Consider the following 23446-nt stretch of genomic DNA (forward strand, 5'->3'; position numbering starts at 1 on the left):
GGTTTACTGCTGTTTACACCATTTTATATTATCAACTCTTTCCTAATCATTGTGCATTCCCGCTTATATCGGATAGAAATAGATCGTTCTTTGACTGTTTGCGCTTCGTGCCTCATGTACAAATTACCAATTTTGTATTGAATTAACGTAGTTTTATGGAGATAGTTTAGCACAAAATGATGTAATGCATAGTTAGTTATGTTATTTTTTTTTAGAACAGCCCAATAATTAAGAAAAACAAAACTATATAAAAATCGTAAGACATAGGAGCCTGTGATTCATAAACTGATTTTCAGTAGTCTGATCTTTGATCAACAGAATGTGCACAGTAAACATTCTGCTGACGGTAAGGCGAGGAACATCTGCTAAAATGTGCTAAGTGTACTGAAAAAGATGATCCCATCTGTATATCAAAATTTAAAGATAACCTAGATCTATCAGAAACTCAGAGCCAAAAAGTATTACGCGAAAATCAGAATGTTTCAGGCAGAGTAAATATTTAAAATTTGCACATTTTTGTCATTTTAATTTTTCAGGTTATTTACGTTCTTCGTAGGTTTTTAGTCCCATTATAAAACACATGAATCAAACTGAAAAGATCTCGTAAGATTTGTTATTACCTTTTTTGCTACTTCTGCTAGGAGGAGTGTTTTTCCAGTGCAAGGTCCACCATATACTACTAGTGGGTTAATATGGCCTGATTTGGAACGCTGTATGTATTTATGAACGAGGCTTAGCGCTTCACATCTGTATTCATAAAATGAAGAGTAGGTTCTGCACAAAGACAAATGTTGCAAGATTTCATCGTAGAGTAGATCTGTCTCGGTTTCAAAGCTCTGTTGCACAGTCGCCTGGATTATATCAATCATGTCTTCATAGAACTGCTTGCAAAGTCCTTCCACATAATTGTTCTCTACTTCTTGAGAGTAGCCCAGTTTCATATCACAATGTGTCACCGAGGTGTAAACCCGTAGATTGGATGATGCAACGATCATTGGAATAAATTCATCCCTGAGCTTTACCATCTTCTCAAGAGCCTCTGTGTCTCGTACGGGCTTGCCTTCTACTTTTACCACATCTGTATACTTAGACATTTCAGGTATTTTCAAATGTTTTTCAATATTGGAAATTTTCCGAATATAGCAAACACATTTCTTTAAAAATGCTGCTGTTTGTTTTCCTAAAGCGAAGTCAAACTCATCTTCCAAGGCTAAAAAAAAGATAAAAAAGTTCTGTAAATAATATGAAATGTATACTAATGGCTACAGTCAGGTCCCATAGTCTAGATTATAAAATGATCTTTGCCTGTGTTTGGTGCACTTTTCTGAAATAGAACTTGGCTTTTTAAAGCAAATATACTATGAGATTAATATAAGATCAATTTTCTAATAATTACGTAATGGTGCAATGCTAAACTTGAGATACATTCTAGACATTGTAACAACAAAAACATAACTACGGTCAAATATTGCTGAACATAAATGTTTCATATCTACTTAAAAAAATCCCCCCCCCCAACAAAAAAACGAGAAAATTCTGCACCTTGAGATATTAACTTAAACTTGCGCTGTAGACTAGTCAGACAGGCAGGTCCCTGGTGGCTTCTCACCATCTGCTGACTTGGATTGACAGGTCTCTGCTTACATATGTGTATAAAGCTAAACTTAAGGTTTGCGATGGTGATGAGACCTTATGGTGCACGTTGAGCTCCGGCTTTAAAATAATCAAACAGTATGAACCAAGAATAATAAATTTGGTGCAGTCTAGACAACATTTGAGATAATCTGCCCTACTATTTTATTTCTGCTCACTTCAGGGAGGTACTGGCTCTCTTTGGGGAAATAGAGTATGGAGTCTTATTGTCAGTGACCCTTGGGAGAAAACAAGGGAAATCAGGTCTCTCAGCGCAATAGATAACCATCTCACATGTATAAGTGAATGTCTGATCCTTTATTGAGTCTAGGCGATAATAATAGAGATAACTGTCAAGCCAAAACTCATCAATAGAAAACTGTTTAGGCGAGCTTGTCCTTCATCAGTGTAGAGCAGAGCTTGGCTGGCTGAGTGAGACTTAAAAGTACTGACTCTTCTTAAGGAAACCAGTCAAGTAAAGTCTTCTTGGCAACACTTCATGTAATAGAAAAGTATGCAAATTGCGAAAATGTTTATTTCAGTTTTGTGAGAGAGTTAATTTGAATATCCTGTTGCCAACTAAAAATCGTAAACCTAAGCTAAAAATATCGCACATTCCCTAAAAAAGACACCATAGGAGAAATGTTAAAATACCGGAAGATAAGTATCTCTTTGCTTGGCTGGACTTTATCTTTCCTTTCTCATGAAGCAATTTAACTGCGGTGTTGAAAATGTTTTTGATCTCTTCTACTACTCCACGCCACTTCTCATTGGCAGAACTTGTGGAAGAATCTCCCTATAAATAATGATAAAAACAATTTAAAATGTATTACATGAATATTAATTTTATTGGGTGCATATATTAAACAGTGGTCATTAACATGATGTGAAAGCAGCATAGTAAAGCTAAGGATGTGATATAAAACAATGACTCAATTTATTGAGTGGTTCTAGGTAACAGTATTATCTCAATGTTGAAGTCAAGCAGCTTTAAGAAATGACTGAAAATTGTAATTTTGCTATTTCTAGAGCTACGTATTATTTTTATTCCACTCTGACATGTTTATTTGACCAGTACAATTATTTTTGCACTTAATGGCACTTAGTGGCAGTAACTTTTACCCAACATTAGAGAATGTCTGTTATTCTACTCAACAAGCTGTTCATCCAACCAACCCAAAACCTGAACAGATGAATGTTTATCGTAAAATGTGACACAAAATCCAAAGGAATTATAGAGCCTTTGAAGAAAGCATTCAAGTTGGTAATTACATAATGTTTTCTCAAAATCACGTCAAATTCCAAAAGTTTTTATAGCATTCCCATTTCAGACATGTATCATTTATCTACAGGATATGCCATAAATGTATGATACATGGGGGTCTGACTTTCTGGACCACAAGACAGTTGATAACTAGCTATATATCCATGGGATAGGTGATAACTACAGTAGGCCTTTGACAGCATCTGCAGCTCTTTTTTTGATTAGCTGGCCTGGCATGACTTTAGATGTTGTAAAGCCTGGGGATCGTGGACCCCCATGTTATGGCCAGGCATACCCTGCAGGGGCATGACTAAGCAGCTACCTGGTATTCACTGGAGCCTGTGTGGTGAGGTCAGGCATGTGCGGCAGGTAGCTGTCAGGTACCACTCCAGGGCAGTGTACGGTACAGTAGCAGCTGAACCCAAGGTTCAGAGAGGCTGGTTTGGACTGTGTGTCTTCAGCAGGACAGACTGTCCACTGGTAAGGGTTCGGAGTGTCCGACTTCTGGATAGCAGACATGACAGCCACTAGTACTGGTTCACACTGTGCAGTTTCAGACTAGCAGACAGAAGGCCATTGGTATTGGTTCAGACTGTGCATCTTCTGGATAGCAGACAGGTCCAGAATGCAAGCTGGATACAGGTTAAACAAAGCAGGGTCTGGATCAGACAAGGAGAACGAGGGTCATAATTATAGGCAGGAAAGTATTAACTAGCACAATTGTTGCTCAGGCACCTCCCAACAGGTGGAGGTGCCTTAAATAGTAAGTGTCTCCCAGCTATTGGCTGGGTACACTTTAGTAGAATCTCTTCAATAGACAGGCAGTGTGCCCTATGCAAGCTTCCAGGGGATCTGCCAGACATGCACAAACCCTGGGGAGTGGGAGTGGAGGCAGAAGACACAGATTTCCAGCCGGGATGGGGAATAAGTAGGCATCTTTGCTGGGGCCACAAGATATAACCACTGGATCAAACACCATATATATAAACTCCAAACATCAAATAGCACAACCAAGGGAAACACTGAGTACACAGAAACCCAAAGGAGTATATTTCAAAAGATAATGTTTATTAATTTGTAAAATTAGATAATACATATCAGGGTAACACTGACCAAGCAGGACTGAAGGATATAGGTTGACCACATGAAAACCAAATAATGAAGCACACTAGGGAGCACTACACTATGACATCAATGTAAATATAAATATAAACAAGCAATCCAGAGCTATAATGCTATACATCAAAGAGGGCTACATACATATGAAGCCCAATTAAGTCAGTGCTAGAACATGCCAAGTATGTAAATTAAGAGTATGCATATAATAAATTGCAATGTACACTGAATGCCGAAAAAAGGAACAAAATTAATGTGCAAGCGGTATGATAATACTAAAGTGCATATGCTGTGCAAATATTGCTTAATTTGTATAGAGGTTGCACCAACAACAAGCTGCATACATTTGGAGCTCTATAAAATACCAATGCTAAAGGCATACTGAGTATATAACAATCAATTGCAAAGTGCAAGGAGTGCCAAGCATGGGAGAAGATTACGGTGCAAGCAGCATGCTGTAACTAAAGTGCTATAGAGTGCTGAGAGTAGTTTATTTAAAAGGCAAAATACCTACATGTGGTTAAACGCCTGGAGCACCAGCCTGCCGCCTCAACGCGCGTTTCGCCAATCTTCGTCAGGAGGAGTGGCTACGGTACCGCTCTTGTCACTATAAATAGTACTGTCTGGCCAATAGGAACAATGGGCAGGCTGCTACAGGGGCACATCGGTTAATGAGCGGCGCATGCGCAGGTGTCCCGGCAACCCACAGGGCTCTTCCTGCAGTGCCCATGGAACGCAAGCAATCCACGTTGCATAGCGACGGCGATCACGTGCGGACCCAAAGGGCGCGTCTGGAAGTCCCAGATGCCGCGATCCCGAGCATGCGCACTAGCCATAAGTAAAGAGAATTTTTTCATGACATGTCCGTCAGATAGTATTGAAGGGAAGAGTGAATACATCGAACTCCTGAGCATGCGCATTAGCAGTGAAGTCAAATATCTCTACCGTGTAATAAAACAGAGGTATCTGAAAGATTAACCCCCACCCTCATATATACTACAGACATATCTAGTTATCAAGGTGTGATTACAGATGGTGCACATGATTATATGGAAAAAATATCATTAAAGATATAATATATTAACCGCTGTGAAGATATACTATTATACCGTAGTGAAAAGAAGGACAATAAAATAAAAAATGATAATAATAATAATAAGTGAAATACACAGTATGTAAACAAGCTATTTAGGTGATACATCATCTAATAAAATAAATAATAAAAAGTTTAAAAACACAATAATTGGTATATATAAAGGATAATTAAAGTGCAAGGTGAATATTAAACAAAAATTTACCCAGAAAAAGTAAACACTTCCATGAACAATAAATTATTATATAAAACGTTTATTCCCCCCTTCTTCTACTTCTTTCTTTCTTCTGTTCTTGATATGGTCATCCATTTCAAGCAAGATAACAGTAGAACGTCATCAGATACCACAGGGCATCATCCAAGAGCAGCCAAACCGATAGTGCCAGTTAGTAACACAATAGGTATAGATACTAAAATTACAAAGAATATAAAGAGTATAAATAACACTAATAAAATCAAAATATCAACAAATAAAAGCTATTAACACATTAAAAGCCCAGAATTAACTAAACAGCTTATAGAAAAGACCCGAACCCATGGTTTTCATTCAACCCATTTGGTACCAGAGTGTTGAGTCGGTAAATCCCCCGACTCTCTACCTGAGACAGTGTTTTGAACAGATTGCCCCCCCATATACCAAGAGTTACCTGATCAATAGCCATAATTTGAAGGCCACATGCATCGGATCCATGTACTGCCTTAAAATGTCTTTTAAGACAGAGAGTTTTAAGCTGCTCTCCCTCTTTGGCTTCTCTTGATTTTTCTATGTCCCGCACGTGTTCCCGTATTCTTACACGTAACTCCCTTGTTGTCATTCCAATATACAATAAGTTACACGGACATCGTGCTTGGTATATTACACCTTGAGTCGAGCAAGTCAGATAACTTCTTACTGAAAATTTCTTAGAGCCATCAAAATTAACAAATTCTTTGCTCTTGATGGTATTTGAGCACGCTTTACATTTTTTGCAAGGAAAAAAGCCTTGAACTTCTCCGAAAACATTGGTTTGAACATTTGATTTTTGGGCCAGTAATGGCTTCTCACCAATAGGTCAGATAAGTTCTTGGCTCTTTTTGCCGTAATTAGAGGTTTAGGGGTAAGTGTCCTTCGCAGTATGGGATCAACCAACAACACATTCCATCGATCATGTATGATTTTAGTAAGTTGCTTCCACTGGTTATTATATGATGTGATAAGTCTCACATCTGTATTCTCTGATGTTATCTTTCTTCCTCTATTGTGGTATAACAGCTGGTTTCTGTTTGAATTTTGTGCTCTATTATAGGCATATCTAATTGATCTATGCCCATAACCCCTTTCCCGAAATCTAGAGTATAGATCTTTGGCTTGTTCTTGAAAACCTTGTTCACTTGAGCAAATTCTTTTAGCTCTTAGGTATTGGCTGGTGGGAATAGACTTGATTGTAGATGTAAATGGGAGGAGCTAGCATGTAGAATAGAATTTGTTGCTGTTGGTTTTCTAAAAATGGTTGTAGAGATTGATCCATTAGGATCCACTGAGATCTCAATATCTAAGAACGTAATTCTACGTCCATATGTGTATGTTAAATTAATATTCATGTCATTCTTATTTAAATGAGTCATCAAGCAATTGAGTTAATCAACAGTGCCCTCCCAAACAAATATAATATCGTCTATGTATCTTAACCAATTGTGTATTTTCTCAATACCGGGAATGGAGGAACACTGGAACAAATCTTGTTCCCATAATCCTAGAAATAGGATCCGATGCATGTGGCCTTCAAATTATGGCTATTGATCAGGTAACTCTTGGTATATGGGGGGGCAATCTGTTCAAAACACTGTCTCAGGTAGAGAGTCGGTGGATTTACCGACTCAACACTCTGGTACCAAATGGGTTGAATGAAAACCATGGGTTCGGGTCTTTTCTATAAGCTGTTTAGTTAATTCTGGGCTTTTAACGTGTTAATAGCTTTTAATTGTTGATATTTTGATTTTATTAGTGTTATTTATACTCTTTATATTCTTTGTAATTTTAGTATCTATACCTATTGTGTTACTAACTGGCACTATCGGTTTGGCTGCTCTTGGATGATGCCCTGTGGTATCTGATGACGTTCTACTGTTATCTTGCTTGAAATGGATGACCATATCAAGAACAGAAGAAAGAAAGAAGTAGAAGAAGGGGGGAATAAACGTTTTATATAATAATTTATTGTTCATGGAAGTGTTTACTTTTTCTGGGTAAATTTTTGTTTAATATTCACCTTGCCCTTTAATTATCCTTTATATATACCAATTATTGTGTTTTTAAACTTTTTTATTATTTATTTTATTAGATGATGTATCACCTAAATAGCTTGTTTTCATACTGTGTATTTCACTTATTATTATTATTATCATTTTTTATTTTATTGTCCTTCTTTTCACTAAGGTATAATAGTATATCTTCACAGCGGTTAATATATTATATCTTTAATGATATTTTGTCCATATAATCATGTGCACCATCTGTAATCACACCTTGATAACTAGATATGTCTGTAGTATACATGAGGGTGGTGGTTAATCTTTCAGATACTTCTGTTTTATTACACGGTAGAGATATTTGACTTCACTTCTAATGCGCATGCTCAGGAGTTCGATGTATTCACTCTTCCCTTCAATACTATCTGACGGACATGTCATGAAAAAATTCTCCTTACTTATGGCTAGTGCGCATGCTCGGGATCGCGGCATCCGGGACTTCCAGACGCGCCCTTTGGATCCGCACATGATCGCCGTCGCTATGCGACGGTGGATTGCTTGCGTTCCATGGGCGCTGCAGGAAGAGCCCTGTGGGTTGCCGGGACACCTGCGCATGCGCCGCTCATTAGCCGATGTGCCCCTGTAGCAGCCTGCCCATTGTTCCTATTGGCCAGACAGTACTATTTATAGTGACAAGAGCGGTACCGTAGCCACACCTCCTGACGAAGATCGGCGAAACGCGCGTTGAGGCGGCAGGCTGGGGCTCCGGGCGTTTAACCACATGTAGGTATTTTGCCTTTTAAATAAACTACTCTCAGCACTCTATAGCACTTTAGTTACAGCATGCTGCTTGCACCGTAATCTTCTCCCATGCTTGGCACTCCTTGCACTTTGCAATTGATTGTTACATACTTGGCATGCTTTTAGCATTGGTATTTTATAGAGCTCCAAATGTATGCAGCTTGTTGTTGGTGCAACCTCTATACAAATTAAGCAATATTTGCACAGCATATGCACTTTAGTATTATCATACCGCTTGCACATTAATTTTGTTCCTTTTTTGGCATTCAGTGTACATTGCAATTTATTATATGCATACTCTTAATTTACATACTTGGCATGTTCTAGCACTGACTTAATTGGGCTTCATATGTATGTAGCCCTCTTTGATGTATAGCATTATAGCTCTGGATTGCTTGTTTATATTTATATTTACATTGATGTCATAGTGTAGTGCTCCCTAGTGAGCTTCATTATTTGGTTTTCATGTGGTCAACCTGTATCCTTCAGTCCTGCTTGGTCAGTGTTACCCTGATATGTATTATCTAATTTTACAAATTAATAAACATGACCTTTTGAAATATACTCCTTTGGGTTTCTGTGTACTCAGTGTTTCCCTTGGTTGTGCTACCTTTGCTGGGGGTAGGGAGTGGAGGCACGAAAAGATGACGTTGCTACGTGTCACACCACAACAGTGATGTCAGGCTGTGCCAGCTAATTAAAGTAAAAGTTGATAAGAGGTCGTATTCTCTCTCCCATCCAATGTCCACAGACTGCTGTCATTGCCGATGAAATTACACATGCAAAATGTTTCTAACCAATTCTAGCGATAAATTGTTGATCTGTTGGTGTCCCACTGCTAACACCTGCATCAATAAGCAGATTGGGTAATTTTTATCTCTGATGAAGAAAGTATTCCCCCTTTACAAAACAGAGCAACTGTTTGGACATCTGACCACCACTGCATTCATTCTCTATAGTGCTGCCAGAAAAAGACAAGTGCAGTGCTTGGCAGCCCTGGAGGGAATGAATGAAGCATGCACACTTCCATGCCATTTTAACATGGATAAAAGTGTTCTATTTTTTCGATTGGTGTAGTACCCAGTGGTCAGATCCCTACCCAACCAAAAAGTTATTACCTATCCAATAGAGAGGTGATAACTTATTTTTACTGGCCAATCTAGCACTTGCCAAAAGCATTTGCAGATCTATTTTCAGAACTCCCATAGAAAAGATTAGACAGGCTCCCTCTCCATTCTCAGCAGTGTGGCTAGTATACAAATGTAGCCCAGATTAGTATACAAGCTAGGCACTGACATAACACATTTTGATTTTTTAACCAAAAAAGAAAATAATACCCCTAAAATGTAGCTTTTATTAATTAAAGGTAAAATTACCCATATATTAGGGTCAAAGAAATTAACTAACAAAGTCTTCTCCTAAATAGAAAAGGAAAAGATAAACTAGGGGGTCACTGAACTCTCCCTTCCTCACCCTACCTTACCGTGGAGGTTATCACCCTAAGTTCGACATGGCGCCCCCATTCAAAGTTGGCTCACCCTTATGACCCTGAAGGGAGGAACCAACAGAAAACCATCACCAACACCAATAACAATAAAGTGCTATAGTGCAATAAGATACCAAAAAATGACCTGTATCTTTTCAGAGAAACCATATAAATGATGGCTCGCAGTATGGGATGCTTTCTGTGCCAACAGTCAGACAAAAAGAAAAGTTTAGTTCAAGGCAGAAAGTATCCTAGATAGAACCACTGGTGATTTGGGTAAACACTAAACAGTACCAATAATAAACTAAAATGAGAAAGCTGACTCACATAATCGCAGGTTCACCGGAAGTGACGTAATGGGAGGCTGTGCCGAGGGGAATTACACCGGACTTCATGTGGCTATGGTGGAGCGCAAAATGCGTTCCATCCATGCTCCAAAGCGCTATGGTAAGCATGAGGGGACTATGCATGCTATTTTATTATAGAGCAAATCAGTATTGTAAAAGAGATAGGGGGATTAAAAGATCGAGCCCCCCCAAAAAGCTAAGATGTCCAAATTAAATAATGATCATCAAAACATCATACCATAATGCCCACAGTTAAACCAGCTCCTCTAACTTCTAAATAAAACAGCCACTAATAGCCTCATTAGATGGGAAAGCCATCATCCCACAAGCCTAAAAAGAGGCATACCCAAACGGCAATTTTTGAGACTGTGCCATAATTGCTCCTCTTTATCTGACTGTGACCAACAAGCCAATACCCTTAAACGACGTTTTCAGGAAAGAGGCTATCCAACAAAAGTTGTTGGTATAGGCTATGAAAAGGCCCGAACGTCAAATCGTATGCAGCTACTTACCTCTAAACCAAAAAATGAAATGGAAGGGATAACTACACTGATTGGGACATTTGATGATCAAAACAACAAGGCGATGGGTATCCTTAGATGCAATTGGGATGTTTTGAGAGCAGACCCCGATATAGATGAGTCTGTAGAGTTCCATCAGTCACCTACAGAAGGGGAAAATCTGTACATGACTATGTGGTCCATAGTCATTTCAATCCCCTGAAATCAGGACCTACATCGCTTGAGCATAAAAGTATTGATGTTTTCAAATGTAGGGGCTGTAACCCTTGTAAATATATCAATCAATCTAGTACATTCTCCAGTGTGACGACAGGGAGAGTCTTCAAAAATAGAGATTTTGCCAGTTGTAGGACAGCAGGGGTTGTCTATTTGTGCACATTTACATGCCCCCTAAACTACGTGGACAAGACAAAATGACAACTTGCTAGAATCCATGTACCCTGCTGGATAAAATGAGCAACTAAGCTTTATCAGTTTTATCTGATACAATTTGTTTCACTTACCAATTCCCCAGGACAGAATTATTCTGGCACAGCATATAGGTTTTCCTTCACACCATGCTGTTGGTTCCAAAAGAATGTGGAACTACAGTATATAACTTTGGACACTATTCAGTTGATCATGCTGACCCAATGGTGATCAAAATAATGTCTCTAGCCATTGCCATCTTAATTTTGAACGAGTAAGGCACTTGCAATTTATAGGAGCTGCTTTACCTGAGGGCATTATGCTATAATGGTGTAATGATCATTATATGATTTGGACATCTTAGCTTTTATTTGGGGGGGTTCAATCTTTTAATCCCCCTATTTCTTTTACAACACTAATTTGCTCTGTAATAACATAGCATGCATAGTCCTCCCACGCTTACCAAAGCGCCTTTGGAGCCTGGGTGGAATGCATTTTGCGCTCCACCATAGCCGCATGAAGTCCGCTGTAATTCCCCTTGACACCGCCTCCTATTATGCCACTTTCGGTGACATGAGGCGGCCGACAATATGTTGAGTGCATTTGCGTTCCACCACTCGGACTTTTTCATTAAGTCACTTCCGCTGACGCTTAATCAGAATGAGCCCTATATATTGCTCCATACAAAATAATGGACCAATATAATGCTTCATACAGTATAATGAGCCACATATATTGCGCCATACAGTATAATGAGCCCAATATATTTCTCCATGCAGAATAATAAGTCCCATATAATGCTCCATACAGTATGTAATAGGCCTCATATATTGCTCGATACAGTATAATGAGCCCCATATATTGCTCCATACAGTATAATGAGCCCCATGTAATGCTCCAAACAGTATAATGAGCCCATATAATGCTCTATACAGTATAATGATACCCATATATTGCTCCATACATAATAGGTCCCATATAATGTTCCATACAGTATATGATGGGTCCCATATAATGCTCCATACAGAATGGGCCCCAAATATTGTTTCATATATAATGGGCCCCAGATAATGCTCCATATAGTATAGGATGGGCCCCATACAGTATGAGCCCCATATATTGCTCCATACAGTATAATGACTCCCATATAATGTTCCATACAGTAAATGATGGGCCTATATATTGCTCCATACAGAATGGGCCCAATATAATGCTGCATAAAGAATGGGCTCCATATAATTCTCCATATATAATTGGCCCACATGATGCACCATATATAATGGGCCCCATATGATGCTCCATATATAATGGGTCCTATATGATGCTCCATATATAATGGGCCCCATATGATGCTCCAATATATGATGGGCCCCATATATGATGCTCCAGTGTATGATGAGCCCCATTTAATGCTCCATATATAATGGGTACATGTATATGATGTTCCAGTGTATGATGGGCCCCATATAATGCTCCATATTTAATGAGCCCGCATAATACTCCATATATAAAGTGCCCCTTATGATGGGCCCCATATATTGCTCAAAGCAAAAAAAAAAAGATACTCACCTCTCCTCGCTGTCCACTGCTCTGCTTGGGACTCCTCAATGTCACCGTCTTCCCGGTCTCTGCACTGTGACTGTTCAGGCAGAGGGCACACACTAGTCACATCATCGTGCCCTCTGACCTGAACGTCAGAGTCACTGGATGTGGAAGACGCCGTAGCAGTGGAGCAGGGAGAGGTAAGTATTGCAAGTACCGGGGCCCTGAGCAGGCGGGGTGGGCCCACTCACGGGAGCTGGCATTGGTACAGGCACCAGGTCCCCATAGCACAGCAGTATCCCCGACGGTGGGTGGCCCCCCACCTGCTCAGGGTCCCGGCACTTGCCCGTATGCGCCGGGTGCTGACGCCGGCCCTGCCACTACTCCTCCAAACAGCATAATGGCCCCCACAGAGCCCTTCAAACAGCATAATTGCCCCCACACAGTATGATAGACTCCACACAAACCTTCACACTTTATAGTTGCTCACATACAGTTTAATTGCCCCACTCCAAACAGTAAAATGTTGCCCTGTAAACAGTATAATGACCCCCACATAGCCCTGAAAACAGTATACTGCCCCCCACATTGCCCTGCAAACAGTATAATAGCCCCCACATAGCCCTCCATAAAGTAGAAAGGGACCCATATAGTCCTCCAAATATTATAATGGCCCCACACATAGCCCTCCAAATAATATAATGGCCCCACATAGCCTTTCATATAATATAATGGGCCCCATATTGCCCTCCAAATATTATAATGGCGCCCCACATAGCCCTCCAAATAGTATGATAGCCCCCACATAGTCCTTCAAATATTATAATGGCCCCCACATAGTATAATAGGCCCCACATAGCCGTTCATATAGTATTATGGCACCATTCTTTATTCATGGCAGTCATCCACTCCATGGATGAAAAGCCACCACACTTATAAATGGTCTCAGGATGCTTTTAATGTCAGCATGACACAGGACTATGGTAGTGCCGCTCATCTTTTATTCTCCAGACAATCATTCTTCCAGTTGTTCCAAACAGTCTGAATGGGTCTTCATAAGAGAAAATACCTTTACCCATGTCCTCTGTAGTCCAATCCTTGTACTTCCTCCAGAATACCAATCTGTCCATGATGTTTTTCTTGGAGGGAGGTAGCTTCTTTGCTGCCATTCTTGACACCAGGCCAGCCTCCAAAAGCATTTACCTCACTGTGCACTGACATCTGCGTGCTCTTCATCCTGAACAAATTCTGCTCTGGTGCTCAATAGATTCTGCAGCTAAATCCTCTTTAGGAGATGGTCCCGGCACTTGTTTGACTTTCTTGGGTGCCCTTAAGTCTTCTTCATAACAATGGAACCTCTCTCTTTGAAGTTCTTGTTTTTCTGATAAATGGTTGATTTATAGGGAATCTTACAAGTAGCAATGTCCTCGCCTGTAAATCCCTTTCGATGCAAAGCAATAATGAGTGCATGTATTTCCTGGCAGGTAACTGGTTAACAGCAGTAGACAACAATTTCAATTACAAGCCCCCTTTTAAAGCAACCAGTCTGGTTGTTTTTTCAAGCCAACATGATAGAGCAATATCACCTGCATTTTACTTGTTAACAATTTCTTTTGCGTTAGTCTCAAAACTTTTGGCCATTACTGTAGCTTCAGGGTGGCTTTATTAGATTAAATCTTGAAAGTAATACAGCGATGGCACTTACAGGTAAAAGCAACTTTTCTGTACACACATAACGTTCATTAAAAGTAGTGAAAGCAGTAATCCACTGTTGTTTTTTTCTGCATAGTCAGACGCATAACACTTAATTTATTGTATCAACATTACACAAAGAAACGCGATCTATTGGGAACTCATTGAAATTCAGGCTACTTATTAAACAGGCAGACCCCCTGCAAGGTTATGTAACAGACATTTGAGTTAAATATTAGCGCCACAGAGTAAGAATGGGAAAATAACATACCGTATATATGAAACACAAGGTCAGAAGGAGAATAAGAAACACAAAATACAGTATAGCAGTCAATGCAAGTACTTTAAAGCTGATATGGCATGGTATGTTCTCAGTAATGACTACACCTGCTCTGTGATCTCGTCATTGTTACAGAGAAATAGATAGAAATAATGCTTCACCTCTCTCTCTAAAGCTCATTGATTTTGAATTAATATTGAACATGTAAATACAGAAACGCTAAGAGGTTAAGAGGAAAATGAAGAAATGGAAACCAATCTATTTGATAAACTTCAGCTCTGTCTCTGCAATGTTTACTTATATCTTAACCTGCAAAATGAGAATGGAAAATGAGTAATATCAGAGCTGGAATAAGGGTGACTGACAGGACCGGGCCGGCTGCTGTCACCACCTAAAAAGCTTATCACAGGGAATCACACCAAAGTTACTGGGAATACCGCACTTAGGGCTCATAACCATATGCGAGAAAAAAACGTTCCGATACCAGGACCGAAAAACCGACAGGTGACACAATACTATTTTCACACCTAGCATCCGATTTACATCCAAGTGCATTGCAACTGCTATCCGACTGCAATGCGATTTTAACATGAACTTTTACATACAGCGGTTCGCTATGTCATTTACACATCGTTTTCAAAGGAAAAATCCATCAAGACACACACATACAGTATATATATATACACAGTGTGTATCTATATCTATATCTATATCTATATCTATATCTGTGACACGCATATATATATATATATATATGTCTTTATATTTCATAGAGAGATAGATAGAAGAATAGCCAGTAATTTATTTGTTGGCTTCTGTAAAATCACTGCAGGAGCCGACGGGATAGAAGACATGGTTTACATACAGTAAATAGATGCAGAGACTAGCGGTGACGTCACTGATGCTGCGCTCCCTCACAGCCTGACCTGCACTGAACTCTGGAGTGAGGGAAAATGCCAGTTAATTTTCCCATGCTCTAGAGTTCATCGCAGGTCAGGCTGTGAGGGAGCGCAGCATCAGTGACGTCAGCGCTAGTCTCTGAAGCAGCGCCGGCAGCATCTCATTCATTCATCAGTGGTTTACAGTCGGGGCAGTCGCATCTTGGCACCGTCCTGGTTGTAAACTGCATATCCCCCAGATATGGATTACGGCATGGGACACAACGACGGACAGGTATGGTATATTGTTGCTTTTTTATTTTATGTTTATTACAGGAGATCGAGGGCATAGCAGGAATTAGGTGTATAATAAAATGGTAAAACTGTATTTAGTGTTTTATTTAATTAAAAGACTTTATTCTGGCTGTGTCTTTATTTAACATGTAACAACTATAGGATTAGTAATGGATAGGTGTCTTATTGACACCTCTCCATTACTAAGCCATGCTCTTGATGTCACCTTACAATACATAGGTGACATCAACCCCACAACTATTACCCCATTTGCCACTGCTAAAGGGCAAGAGGGAAGAGCGAGGTTAAATGCCGGAATTGGCGCATCTTAGAGATGCGCCTTTTCTGGGGCGGCTGAGTGCTGATGTTTTTAGCCAGGGGGGCCAATATCCATGGCTCCTTCCTAGGCTATTATTATCAGCCCGCAGCTGTCTGCATAGCCTTTGCTGGTTATTAATTATGTTGGGACCCAACGTCATTTTGTGGGGGGCCCCCCATTTTAATAGCCAGTAAAGGCTAAGTATACAGTTGTGTGCCGATATTAAGAGCCTGGGAAGCTCCATGGGTATTACCCCCCTTCCCAGGCTATAAACATCTGCCCCCAGTCGCTGGCTTTCCCTCTGCTGGTTTTGAAAATTGTGCAGGATACCACGCCATTTTTTTCCAGAAAATAATCTTTTATTAATTAAATACATGTACAGTAACTGCACACACACTGTACTAATTGTATTTGCACTGACATCTATATATCTACCTATTCTATATGTTTTTACTGTATGTAATTAATCTCTCCTATCCTGTCAGCTCCTGCTGTGATTTTACAGAAGCCGGTGAATTAATAACTTTTCTTCTTTCTATCTATTTTTCTGTGCAATATCAATACATATACATATGTGTGTGTGTTACTGACATGTATAAATATGTATTCTATGTGTATATTTTTATTCTATCTATTGTATTATAACCTGTCAGTGTGATTTTACTGTACACCACACATGAACTTTTTAAGGGACACCGATGCATAAAAAACGGATAGCACTCGCATTGTGCGAGTCCTGTGCATTTTTTTCTCGCATCCATTGACTTGCATTGGCGAGTCTTGTCCGAGATACGCAGCAAATCGCAGCATGCTGTGATTTTTTTCAGCTGAGAAAAAAATCGCAGATGAGATGTAACCCATTGAATAACATTGGTCAAAGTGCAATCCGATTTTTTATTGGATTGCACTCGTCTGTTTTTCTTGCAAATGAGTATGAGCCCTTAGAGAGAGATTCCCAGAATCCAAAGTTATTCCCTGTCCATAGGATAGAGGATGACTTACTGTTCGCTGGCGGATTGATCTCTGGAATCCGCAGAGAACCCTGAAAAGGGTCTCTGTAGATTCCTGTGTAGAATGCAGTGTTGGTGCACATGCTTGACCTCTGCTCCATTCAGTGTCTATGCGACTCTTGGAAATAGTTACGATCTGTACTTGTCTTCCTCCAGCAGTCCCAAAGACAGTGAATTAAGCGGAGATCCATCATGCGCTTCTATACTTTAATCTCAATTGGCTCTGCATAGCCTTGTTCTTGGGATAAGAGGTCCCTCCTACAAACAGCAAGTTATTCCTCATCCTATGGATAGTGGATAAGGATGGACTCTAGGGATACCCCTTTAAGTAGGTTTTCTAGGACTTTTATACTGATAGACATACTTGCCATTGTATTGCAAGCCATTTTGATCAAGCTATAACTTCTTTTTCAGGTCATGCATCTTCTATGCATCTTCTACGTCTCTTCCACTACCCCTCCATAGAAAAAATCTTCCAGAAAAAGACTGCTTTCAGAGAGGATTCAAGAACATTCAGCTTGCGTTTGGAAGATTTTCCAATTCTTTGTCAATTCTTGGAGATCTTTCCATTTTCATAGTCTACCAGAAATAAGGCTAGGAATTTTGGCAAGTATGGCCAATGCTTATGCTCAGGACAAGAGGTAGACAGGGTAGGCACCTGCTTAAGGCGCTACCTCCTGCCTACCCGAGAGGGGCGCACTTTGAAAAAACGATATTGCTGAATGTCTGCGGTCACCTTACATCTTCCTGCGGTCGCATTCAGCACAGTGACGGCCGGGGTGCTGATGGGGGAAATAAAATGAGGGACTGTGCAGATGGGGAGAAAAAATGAGATGCTGTGCAGATGGAATAAAAGGAGGGTCTATGCTAATGGGGGGAATAAACTGAGGGGCTGTGCAGATGGGGAATAAACTGAGGGGCTGTGTAGATGGAGGGAATAAACTGAGGGGCTGTGCTGATTGAGGGAATAAAATGTGGGGCTGTGCTAATGGGGGGAATAAACTGAGGGGCTGTGCAGATGGGGAATAAACTGAGGGGCTGTGTAGATAGGGGGAATAAACTGAGGGTCTGCAGATGGAGGGAATAAACTGAGGGGCTGTGCTGATTGAGGGAATAAACTGAGGGGCTGTGCTGATTGAGGGAATAAACTGAGGGGCTGTGTAGATAGGGGGAATAAACTTAGGGGCTGTGGGGGAATAAAATGAGGGGCTGTACAGATGGGGGACAATAAAATGAGGGGCTGTGCAGATGAGGTAATGAAATGAGGGGCTGTGCAGATGAGGGAATAAAATAAGGGGCAAAGCAGAGGAGGGGGAATAAAATGAGGGGCTGTGCAGTGGAGGGGAATAAAATAAGTGGCTGTGCAGACAGGAATAAAATGAGGGGTTGTGAAGAGGGAGAGAATAAAATGAGGGGCTGTGTAGATATGGAAAATAAACAGAGGGGCTGTGCAGATGGGGTGAATAAACACAGGAGCTGTGCAGATGGGTTGAATAAACAGAGGGGCTGTGCAAATAGGGGAATAAAACTGATGTGCTGTGCCGAAGGGGGAATAAAATGAGGGGCTGTGCAGATGGGGGAATAAAATGACGGGCTGTGCAGATGGGGGTAAAATGAGAGACTGTGCAGATTGGGGTAAAATGAGGGGTTGTGCAGATGGGTGAGAATAAACAGAGAGGCTGTGCAGATAGGAATAAAACGAGGGATTTTGAAGAGGGAGAGAATAAACAGAGAGGCTGTGCAGATGGGGGAATAAACTGAGGGGCTGTGTAGATGAGGGAATAAACTGAGGGGCTGTGCAGATGGAGGGAATAAACTGAGGGGCTGGGCAGAGGGGGGATAAAATGTGGGGCTATGCAGACGGGGGAATAAACTGAGGGTATGTGCAGATGTTGGAAATAAACTGAGAAGCTGTGCAGAGGGGGGAATAAAATGAGGGACTGTGCGGGGGCCATGAAATGAATGAGGGGATGTGCGTTTGGGCCATAAAATGAGGAGCTGTGATGACCATACTGTATATGGGGCTGTGGAGGTCATTATACTGTGGGCTGTGATGACAATACTGGATAAGGGGCTGTGGTGAATGTCATAGTGTTTGGTGTGTTGCTTGTGGGCAATAATGCTGTATGAGGTGTTGTGGGGACCATCATAGTACACATGGGGGGTGTTTTGGATATCATATTATTCGTGGGGTTGTGTGGGGGACATCATACTATATATGGGGGCGTGGTGGGGACTATACTATATATTGAGGGCTTATTGTGGATATCATACCTTATGTGCGGCTGTGGTGACCATCATACTGTTTAGGGGGACAGGGTGAGTAGTGGTTACAGTTTGAAGAGGGCAGCATGGTGGATAGTATGAGGGCATACTGTGAAAAGGGGCACAGAATTTATATGAAGTGGGGACAGCATGAAATGGAGGCACAATATGGAGAAGGGTTAGCATGGTGGGGGGACTGTGGAGATATAGAAAGTGAAATGGAAAATTAGAAAGGGGACAGCCATGGTATAGGCCGTGGTTCATAAGGGCGGATGATGTGGCGCTTATAGCTGCTACTGGTACACAATGTGGAGGCCATATGCCATAGGAGGCTTATTTAGAGTCATAATATGGACAGATATTTTTATGCAGATGGCATTTTAATAAGACTCTTATTTTTAAGGGCACTGTGTAGGGATGTGTTGCAAAAGATCGGAGAAGAGGGAGGCCTGCAGAGAACAGATGTGAAAAGTCATCATGGCATCTAGACAAGATGGAGATGAAAAGAAAGAGACTACTCCAGAGAAGATTTAATTTATAAGATACCTGGATGTAAATGTTTACTTGTGATACTGACTAATTCTTTTCAGTCCTGTGGGTCCTGTATGGTCCACAGTCCGATGATGGCAGTTAATAACAACTCTCAGTATCAGTATCACCTTTCCATTGTTAAGGATATACTGGGAGTTGTAGGGTTGTAGGTTCATGTGATACAATTGTTGATGGGGCTGACTTGATATTACAATTGATTGTTGTACTAAGCTTGGCTTTTGTATTCAAGTACTCTTGGTTCTGGTGACGTATGTATGTACTGATGGAGGTTCTGGTGATGTATTAATTTACTGATGGTGGTTCTGGTGACATAGTATAATACTGATGGTGGGTCTGTTGATGCATTCTCATGTACTGATGGTGGATTGCTAGCTGCTAGCTGTATGGGAAAGGGAATATACTTCTCTGAATACTGGCAAGTGTTTGATTTTATCTGGTATTTGGTTAGCTTAAAGGGGTTTTCCATGACATTTTAAACAATTATTGCTTATTGTTAGCATCCATGTTTGATTGCAGGGCGTCAGACCTCTGAACTGTAGTCAGCATACTGACAGTCGTCAGTGTAGTTGTGGATGGATATCTTACCAGCCACCAGTGGTGAAAAATATACTAAGATATACCTTCCTAAATAGTTCCTGCATTGTCATGCTTCATATTTTAATGTCATGCTTGATATCTCTTATGTTTCTTTCTTAAAGGTGCTGCATCAACTTTTAAAATTGGTAATAAAGTGCTTGTAGAAATAACACATTCTCACATTCTAATGTGTAATTCTTGTTGCCTAGGTGATTGGCCAGCTTTGCAATCAATCAGAAGTGGCCAGTTTCCTAGGAAAGGGGAGTGTGCTTCCATGCTTTATAGCCTGCAAGAACTGCTCTGAAACTGGCCTGACTGCCAGTTTCTGTGCCCCTGTTCTTCTCTAATGCTACAGCATCAATGCTTTCAATATTAAGACAACTTTAAGGTATAAATTCCCTCTCATACTGACCTAATGTTCTGAAAATTATTTCTATTTCTTTTTCTCCACACTTCTTTTATTTATTTATTTCTTTCAGGCAGAAAGTTTTTTTTATTAAAACAAAATAAATAAAGCTGAAATTGTATTCACAGAAGGAGCATGGATGTTCACTTCCACTTTGCTTTCTTCAGGATGCACTCTTGCTTTTGGACAGAAAATATGAGAATATGGTCAATTGCTGAGCCTTCAACAAAGCTTTACGATGTATTCTTTAGAGTCTTCATCATGCCGTGGTACCCAAAATAATAATTATTCTTTTCATCGTCTATGCATGAGAACATAACATTTCCTTATGCTTTACTTCTTTGGTCTTTTGGGTTGTACACTATTCTATTTTCTTTTTGGGCAGCACGGTGGCTCAGTGGTTAGCACTGCAGCTTTGCAGCGCTGGAGTCCTGGGTTCAAATCCCACCAAGGACAATACCTGCAAGGAGTTTGTATGTTCTCCCCGTGTTTGTGTGGGTTTACTCCGGGTACTCTGGTTTCCTCCCACATTCTAAAAACATACTGATAGGCAATTTAGATTGTGAGGCCCATCAGGGACAGCGATGATAATGTATGTAAAGCACTGCGGAATATGTTAGTGCTATAAAAAAATAGTAATAATTAGTCTACTCTATACGTCTCATAAATGTTATAAAATGTTGTCATCATTATTACATAACTTGAAAACTGTGAAATGGTATGCCGAAACATTAAAGGGAATCTGTCAGTAGGATCAGGCCTGTCAGCCATTACTTATCACACACTGGAAATGCCCCTTTTCAATTATGATAGATGCAGAATTGCCAGCAGGAGTGGTACGTGATGACTGTGAGCAACGATTTGCCTGCTAGTTCTTAGCCCCATACAGTCCAAGGGTGTGTAATAAGCAACAAATACCAGATTCACTATAGCACAATATTAGGGCACCCTCTATGAGTTTTTCTACGGCCTCCTTCTTATACAAAGCCACTCTTCAATTGCTTTCCAACATCCTAAGAAGAACTGAACATGACTTCAAGGGATTTTACAGGCTTACTATATTGATGACCTAACCACAGGACTGGATATCAATACTAGACTGATGGAGGTGGTTCGACACATGGACACCACAACAATCAGCTGATTTCAACTCCAGGTGCGGACAGACGTAAACAGTGAACAAAGCCAAAAAGCACAAATCTGTTTACTGTGCGGTGGCAATGCTTATGTCCTGTAGCTTCGTTCCTAGTGAAGTGTATAAGAGCTGAGCTGTACATGAGAATGACTACCTCACAGTGAACGGAGCTGAATACAGATGATCAGTGGTGATGAGTGGTGTCAGACCCCCCACCAATCTGATATTGATATGTAAGACCTATTCTAAAGTATAATGGCTTGCAAAAGTATTCATGTGTTTTGCTACCTCACAGTCCGGAATTTCACTGTTTTTTCTGAGGGTTTGCATCAGTTCATGTAAAGAACATGCCTACAGCCGCACTCAAGTTTTGAATTTTTAGATGCATAGCAAGAACAAAAGTTTATTCAGGTCACCACAATGTTTAGGCAAAAAATGGAAAGGGTCTCCGTAGTAGGTATAAAGTAGGTAACGTTTCAACCCCTTGATGGGTCTTTGTCAAACCTCACTTATGAGAAGATACAGGTAGAAAAACGGAGCTGGAGTGGAAAGAATCTGGAGAGTTTCCCAGTATGGACTATAATAGATAGGCGAAGAGATCCGGTATGGCACGGAGGGGGATGTCCCTTAGGATGCTGTGGGTGACTGGGAGAACTTGGAGAGGTGCCTGATGGTGACGTCTGTGGAGCACAGGGCTTTGGTCACTCCCAGAAGCAGGTGCAGAGGGAGATGGCTGAGACAGTTAAGATAGCCCGGGGGACTCCCTCCATCAGTACGTCTGGTGAGGTGACTGACGTGTCTCTGCACTCTCCTGAACCTTCGGTGAAACTCCCTGACACCTTCTCTGGCGAGAAGGATAAGTTCTGCATGTTCAGGGAGGGTTGCAAACTACCATTTTCCCTTAGACCCCGATCTTCAGGGGATGAGAGTCAGCGGGTGGGGATAATTATATCTTTATTGAGGGAGGGTTCGCAGTCTTGGGCTTTTTCCTTACCCCCAACCGCCCCTGGGAGAATATCTGTGGACCGGTTCTTTGAGGCTCTAGGCCTCATCTATGATGAACCAGATCGAGTCAGATTGGCAGAGGACACTATTACTATCTCAGGGAAAGCTCTCTGTCGAATGGTACTGTTTGGAGTTTCAGTGATGGTCCCCAGAGGTGTCCTGGAATGACTCAGCACTCAGGTGTCAGTTCTGGAGGGGACTGATCATTTAAAGGATGCTCTGGCTCTCCATCCTCCTCCCAGCTCTCTGGAATAGGCCATGACTCAGGCAGTTTGCATGGATCGGAGGTTACGGGAGAGGGGAGTTGTGCATCGGGAGGCTCCTTTCCTTCCGGTTAAGCCAGAACCCTCACAACCTTCTGAGGCCATGGAAGCAGGGGCCATCACCATCAAGCAGAAGGAGAGGAGACATCGACGGGAGGGTAAACTTTGTTTTTACTGTGGTTCCCCAGGACATTAGAAGGACTGTCCATCCTGTCCTCCTACTCCCAAGGTGTCGGAAAACGCTTAAGTCTGGGTAACTACCGAGGAGGTTGCCCAGTCACACATGTACCTTTTTCCTCATTCCTTAAAGTACTGTTAAAAGTGGAACTTGG

General features: G+C 41.0%; 1 protein-coding gene across 2 annotated transcripts in view; it reads right to left on the reverse strand.

Annotated features, from left to right (window-relative positions):
* NWD2 (NACHT and WD repeat domain containing 2) overlaps window positions 1-23446 on the reverse strand; it is a 298741-nt gene that overhangs the window by 11778 nt on the left and 263517 nt on the right. For both annotated transcript variants that reach the window (XM_077279924.1, XM_077279925.1), the window contains exons 5-6: window positions 2287-2428; window positions 621-1210 (exon numbers count right to left, since the gene is read on the reverse strand). In XM_077279924.1, the coding sequence (XP_077136039.1) occupies window positions 621-1210; window positions 2287-2428 (732 nt within the window). The remainder of the gene's footprint in view (window positions 1-620; window positions 1211-2286; window positions 2429-23446) is intronic.

The sequence above is a fragment of the Ranitomeya variabilis genome, chromosome 1 (assembly GCF_051348905.1).
Source record: "Ranitomeya variabilis isolate aRanVar5 chromosome 1, aRanVar5.hap1, whole genome shotgun sequence".
Taxonomy (NCBI): Eukaryota; Metazoa; Chordata; class Amphibia; order Anura; family Dendrobatidae; genus Ranitomeya; species Ranitomeya variabilis.